General features: G+C 45.3%; 1 protein-coding gene across 6 annotated transcripts in view; it reads left to right on the top strand.

The window, feature by feature from the left end:
* LOC119285923 (ubiquitin carboxyl-terminal hydrolase 12-like) overlaps window positions 1–6,589 on the top strand; it is a 51,847-nt gene that overhangs the window by 35,613 nt on the left and 9,645 nt on the right. For all 6 annotated transcript variants that reach the window (XM_037565260.1, XM_037565259.1, XM_037565257.1 and 3 more), the window contains exons 22-25: window positions 1,275–1,330; window positions 1,426–1,603; window positions 1,704–1,805; window positions 1,890–1,961. In XM_037565260.1, coding sequence (XP_037421157.1) covers window positions 1,275–1,330; window positions 1,426–1,603; window positions 1,704–1,805; window positions 1,890–1,961 — 408 coding nt within the window. The remainder of the gene's footprint in view (window positions 1–1,274; window positions 1,331–1,425; window positions 1,604–1,703; window positions 1,806–1,889; window positions 1,962–6,589) is intronic.

Here is a 6,589-nt window from a genome sequence, read left to right as displayed (position 1 = left end):
CGACTAGTTGCTCTCTGCACCTCGCGTGTGCATGTTTTTTTCTGGATTTCAGGGCTTGTCGAGCTGTGCCCTCAGCATTAACCCTTGGATTCTCTTTCCTGTTAGACTGTTGTGTGTGCGTGTGTTTGAACCTTGTTGGGTGTTTGGCCTGGGCAGTTGCTTTATAATATAAAGCAGGGCGAAAGCCTTTTTCGGTAGAGTTCTCTAGTTATAAGCAGCTGTGAGTAGAATGGTGAGTCCTAAATAATGTTTTCGAGAGTGTTCCAGCTATAAGTAGAAGAATGTGAAGGCTTCCCAAAGACCTATAAATAGAGGTCCTCACCTCTACTTTGTAAGCAGACTATGTATCCACTACCTATAATAGAACTTGTTCTTATCTAAGATCTTGGAGTAGATCTTGTGTCCTAGGAGTTTCGGATTGAACTCCTGCTGCCCTATAGGCCTACATTCGCCTCTAGGGCAATATCTAGCGCAACACGTTTTTTTAACACAGTACAGACGCAAGCGCTCGTATACACGCACACCATACCCCTATGAGCACCTCCGAAAGACTGAGCCGGCATATCATCTTGAAATTTGTGAAGTCGCCGTAGGCACCTCGTCGTCGACGGGAACGTCTCCTCCCACTGAATGTGCATCGCCGGAAATCCTGAAATAAATCCAGGAATAAATGCGAGCACCAGGGTTTGAACCCTGATGGCCGGGGGATACCATAGTCCCTCTAACCATCCAACCACAGGTTGGTTCGCTCTAGCGCAGCACGTACCCTTCAACAGTTGTGTTGTACACATTGTAGCAGCAAGGTGGAGTTGCTCCTCCACAACCTTGTGCTGCTTCAGCTATTCCCTCTTATATTATGGGACGGAGGGAGTACATTCTCTATCCTTGAGAGTCTAGCTGCTGCTCCTTGCTGACATGCATTGTTAGCTTTGCATGCCATGATACAACATCTACATAACTGATCATGACAAGATTAATGCTCACAATGTTGACCAACTTATGGGCAAGGAAAATCTCAACCAAAATCTTGGGTAGCCAAATTTTTGTAAGGCAAACTTTGGGCACATACCGAGCACACCCTTAGTTCACCCGGAAATTTTGCTTGCTTTTGTTCTCTACCTGTTTTTCTTGAGTTATTCTCTTTCTGATGCTTGTTTACATTTGATTTGTCACAACATGGTATGGACCTGGACGGCATGACTAGTTTCTCTGACAGCTTTTGTTTACTGTGTTGTATTTTATATTTGTCTGAGTAGCTATTCTGTTTATTGCAGGTTGTGCGCTTTCGGTCGTTGGAGAAACCAAAGGATGATGAATTTTGTTTGGAATTGTGAGGGATTTTCCAAACGTGTTTGTCTATTTATTTAAAATGTCAATTAACTCATTATCTCATATTTTTATTTATTTGTTTTCTCATGCGTTAAGGTCAAAGCTTCACACATACGATGATGTTGTTGAGAGAGTTGCCCACCAGCTTGGGTTGGATGATCCAGCGAAAATTCGCCTTACATCCCATAACTGCTATTCACAGCAGCCTAAACCGCAACCCATCAGATATCAGGGTGTGGAGCATTTATTGGACATGCTCGTCCACTATAATCAGGTTAACCCTTTCACTTGTTTTTTTTCCAGTATGAGCATGTTTTCAGCATAACGATAATGCAGAATGCATATCCATTAAAGATACTTACTGTATGATACAGACGTCTGACATCTTGTATTACGAAGTATTGGATATTCCTTTGCCGGAATTGCAGTTCCTTAAAACCCTTAAAGTTGCATTCCACCATGCTACAAAGGAGGAGGTTTTTTCACTGAAATCATTTGAGATATTGTTTATTTATCCTCGGATGCGAAATGAACTTTCTTATGAGATATTCTTTGTTTAGGTTGTCATTCACAGCATCAGGCTTCCTAAGAACAGCACCATTGCTGATGTGATAATTGACTTGAAAACTAAGGTTATTACTTATACAGCCCTTTTCTGTCCTTTCCTGAATTCTTTTTTAGTTTCTTGTTGCACATTTACAATATTGGAACTGAGATACACCAATTGATTGTTCTTGGATATATTCATAAGGAGTCTTTTGGGCTTTGGGGTGCATGTCTAACTTCCTGAGAGGTAGGTGACATCGGGAGATCACAATCATTCATGATTGGAGGCTGATTTTGTTTAGCAGGAAATTTAGCCAGCTGCATTTTTTGTTGCGGATTCAATTTGGGTGAGATTACTTAATATATGCTCCCTCTATTCCAAAATTTGTGAAGAAGTATATGAATCGAGCATGTACGAATAATATTGTTGTATTTGTCTTGCAAAGTGTTTTATGTCGCCGCTCACTATTATAAGATGTTTTAGATATTTCACTATGTACTAGATACAGACTGAAATGAGTGATGTGTACATACATTCGATTTAGAAAAAGTTAGAACATCGTATAATAGTGAACAGAGGGAGCACTAATTTGTAGGCATATTTTAAATAAAAATTATAGTCAAAATCATGAATTAAAACTGTGAAAAGTAAAAGCACTTAGATTTTGGAACCGTGGGATTATGCAGTTAGATGTGTAAAGACCTCCTACATGTATACCTTTTAGTAGATGTCTCAGTTAAGTCAAGTCTAGTCATACTTGCTTCTTGTTAGGAATATGCAATTTGTATTCCCATGAGGCCATAGGCCGATATATATACATGTACAGGTGTGGAACATATGCAGGAAACCCCTTATACAACGGGATAAATACAAAGGGGTACATGACTTATATTATAACTCTAACACCCCCCTCAAACTCATGGTGGATGAACAACACTGAGTTTGGAGAGATAAAAGCCATGTTGTGCTCTAGTCTGGGCCTTCGTCAGGAAATCCGCCAACTGTAACTCGGAAGGCACATACTGAAGAGCAATAACCTGATCCTGCACACCAGCGCGCACATAGAAAGCATCAACACCAATATGCTTGGTGAGCATGCTTCACAGGATCGCGCGCAATGTTGATAGCACCTGTACTGTCAGATAAGAGCAGAGTCGGTGTAGTGACGGAAACACCAAAATCCTGAAGTAACCACCGTAACCAAGTCACCTCTGCCGTCAAAAGAGCCATTGCTCGCAACTCAGCCTCGGCACTCGAACGGGAAACTGCAAGCTGTTTCTTCGTCTTCCAGGCAATGAGAGAACCACCAAGAAAAACACAGTAAGCAGAAAGTGAACGGCGATCTGAAGGATCACTAGCCCACGTAGTATCCGAATAGGCCTGAAGCTGTAAAGAACTGGAGCGAGGAAAGAATAGACGGTGAGAGATCGTGCCTCGAAGATATCGGAGAACACGAAGGAGATGACTATAGTGAACCGAGGTGGGAGCAGAGACAAACTGACTCAGAATATGAACCGGATAAGAGATGTCCGGACGAGTGACAGCTAGATAGACAAGACTGCCAACAAGATGACGATAACGCGTCGGGTCAGGGAGAGGATCACCATCAGTAGCACGGAGGTGAACATTGCGCTCCATAGGAGTCTCAACAACGCGCTCGTCAGTAAGAGCAGCACGAGCAAGAAGATCCTGGATATACTTTTCCTGGGATATAAAAAAGCCATCAGAGGTAGAAGAGACTTCAATCCCAAGAAAGTAGCGAAGAGGTCCAAGATCAGACATAAGAAACTGCTCACTAAGACGGGCCTTTACTAAGGCAATATACTCGGGGTCATCCCCCGTAATGATCATGTCATCAACATAGAGAAGAAGAAGAGTCCGACCACGAGGAGAAAGGTGAATAAACAATGCTGGATCATGAGCACTTGCTGAAAAACCAGCAGCAGTGATCACAGAGGCAAAGCGCTCAAACCAGGCGCGGGGGGCTTGCTTAAGGCCATAGAGAGAGCGACGAAGACGACATACCATGCCATCAGGAACAGAATACCCAGGTGGTGGCTACATGTACACCTCCTCACGCAGCTCACCATTAAGAAAGGCATTCTTAACATGTGACGCCCCCGATTCAATCGTACACTAATCATGCACGCAAATATGTACGATCAAGATCAGGGACTCACGGGAAGATATCACAACACAACTCTACAAATAAAATAAGTCATACAAGCATCATAATACAAGCCAGGGGCCTCGAGGGCTCGAATACAAGTGCTCGATCATAGACGAGTCAGCGGAAGCAACAATATCTGAGTACAAACATAAGTTAAACAAGTTTGCCTTAAGAAGGCTAGCACAAACTGGGATACAGATCGAAAGAGGCGCAGGCCTCCTGCCTAGGATCCTCCTAACTACTCCTGGACGTCGTCGTCAGCCTGCACGTAGTAGTAGGCACCTCCAATGTAGTAGTCGTCGTCGACGCTGGCTCCTGGCTCCTGGACTCCAGCATCTGGTTGCGACAACCAGAAAGAAAGGAAAGGGGAAAAAGAGGGGAGAAAGCAACCGTGAGTACTCATCCAAAGTACTCGCAAGCAAGGAGCTACACTACATATGCATGGGTATATGTGTAAAGAGGCCATATCAGTGGACTGAACTGCAGAATGCCAGAATAAGAGGGGGATAGCTAATCCTGTCGAAGACTACGCTTCTGGCAGCCTCCGTCTTGCAGCATGTAGAAGAGAGTAGATTGAGGTCCTCCAAGTAGCATCTCCAAGTAGCATCTCCAAGCAGCATCTCCAGTAGCATCGCATAGCATAATCCTACCCGGCAATCCTCTCCTCGTCGCCCTGCGGAAAAGCGATCACCGGGTGGTCTGTGGAACTTGGAAGGGTGTGTTTTATTAAGTATCCGGTTCTAGTTGTCATAAGGTCAAGGTACAACTCCAAGTCGTCCTGTTACCGAAGATCACGGCTATTCGAATAGATTAACTTCCCTGCAGGGGTGCACCACATAGCCCAACACGCTCGATCCCATTTGGCCGGACACACTTTCCTGGGTCATGCCCGGCCTCGGAAGATCAACACGTCGCAGCCCCACCTAGGCAAAACAGAGAGGCCAGCACGCCGGTCTAAACCTAAGCGCACAGGGGTCTGGGCCCATCGCCCATAGCACACCTGCACGTTGCGAGGGCGGCCGGAAGCAGACCTAGCCTAGTAGGCGTTCCAGTCCAATCCGGCGCGCGCCGCTCCGTCGCTGACGTCTGAAGTGCTTCGGCTGATACCACGACGCCGGGATACCCATAACTACTCCCACGTAGATGGTTAGTGCGTATAGGCTCGTAGCCAACTCAGATCAAATACCAAGATCTCGTTAAGCGTGTTAAATATCCGCGAACGCCGAACAGGGCCAGGCCCACCTGTCTCCTAGGTGGTCTCAACCTGCCCTGCCGCTCCGCCACAAAGTAACAGTCGGGGGCCGTCGGGAACCCAGGCCCACCTCTACCGGGATGGAGCCACCTGTCCTTTCAGCCCCCAACTCCGAACAGTATCACAGGTAATGTAACAGTGTAAAGTATATAGTATATGCCCGTGATCACCTCCCGAAGTGATCACAGCCCAGTAGTATAGCATGGCAGACGGACAAGAGTGTAGGGTCACTGATGGAACACTAGCATCCTATACTAAGCATTTAGGATTGCGGGTAAGGTATCAATGACTGTAGCAGCAATGACAGGCTATGCATCAGAATAGGATTAACGGAAAGCAGTAACATGCTACACTACTCTAATGCAAGCAGTATAGAGAAGAGTAGGCGATATCTGGTGATCAAAGGGGGGGGCTTGCCTGGTTGCTCTGGCAAGAGAGAGGGGTCGTCAACTCCGTAGTCGAACTGGTCAGCAGCAGCGTCGGTCTCGTAGTCTACCGGAGAGAAGAGGGGGAAGAAATAATGAATACGGAGCAAACAAAGCACCACAAAATATATCAAGGCAATACGCGGTGTTCGGTGCCCTAACGCGGTAGTAGGTGATACCGGTGAAGGGGGGAAAACCCCCGGGAAAGTATTCCCGGTGTTTCGTGTTTTCGGGCAGAGGAGCCGGAGGGGGAAAGTTGCGGGTTCGATAGGTTAGGGGTGTGTGGCGGACGAACGGACTGCGTATCCGGATTCGTCTCGTCGTTCTGAGTAACTTTCATGTTGAAAATATTTTAATCCGAGTTACGGATTAAAAGATATGATTTTTTTTAAAGATTTTATTAATTTCTGGAATTTAATCAATTAATTATTTAATTCGAAAAAATGGAATTATGACGTCAGCATGATGCCATGCTGACGTCAGCAGTCAACAGGGTTGACTAGGTCAACCCTGACATGTGGGTCCCGTTCGTCATACTCTGTTAACTAATTATCTTAGTTAAGTTTAATTAACAGTAGTTAATTAGGTTAATTAGTCATTAGGTTTAATTAATCAGGATTAATTAAATTAATTATTTACTTAATTAATTAATTAATTAATTAATTTTATTCATTATTATTTTTATTAATTATATTTATCTAAATTCTTTTTCCCCTTTTTTTTAATAAAACGTTATGGGGGCGGGCCCCTGTGGTCAGTGGCCCATGGGGCCTTGCGGGCGTTGGGTGCGGGGTGCGGTCGCCACCCGCTAACGGGCGAACCCGGGCGGCCGCCGCAGGCGCGCGCGCCAGCACCGGCGAGGCGGG

The sequence above is a fragment of the Triticum dicoccoides genome, chromosome 4A (genome assembly GCF_002162155.2).
Source record: "Triticum dicoccoides isolate Atlit2015 ecotype Zavitan chromosome 4A, WEW_v2.0, whole genome shotgun sequence".
Taxonomy (NCBI): Eukaryota; Viridiplantae; Streptophyta; class Magnoliopsida; order Poales; family Poaceae; genus Triticum; species Triticum dicoccoides.
Note: the sequence above shows the minus strand (reverse complement) of the source record. Positions and strands in the feature narration are given on the sequence as shown.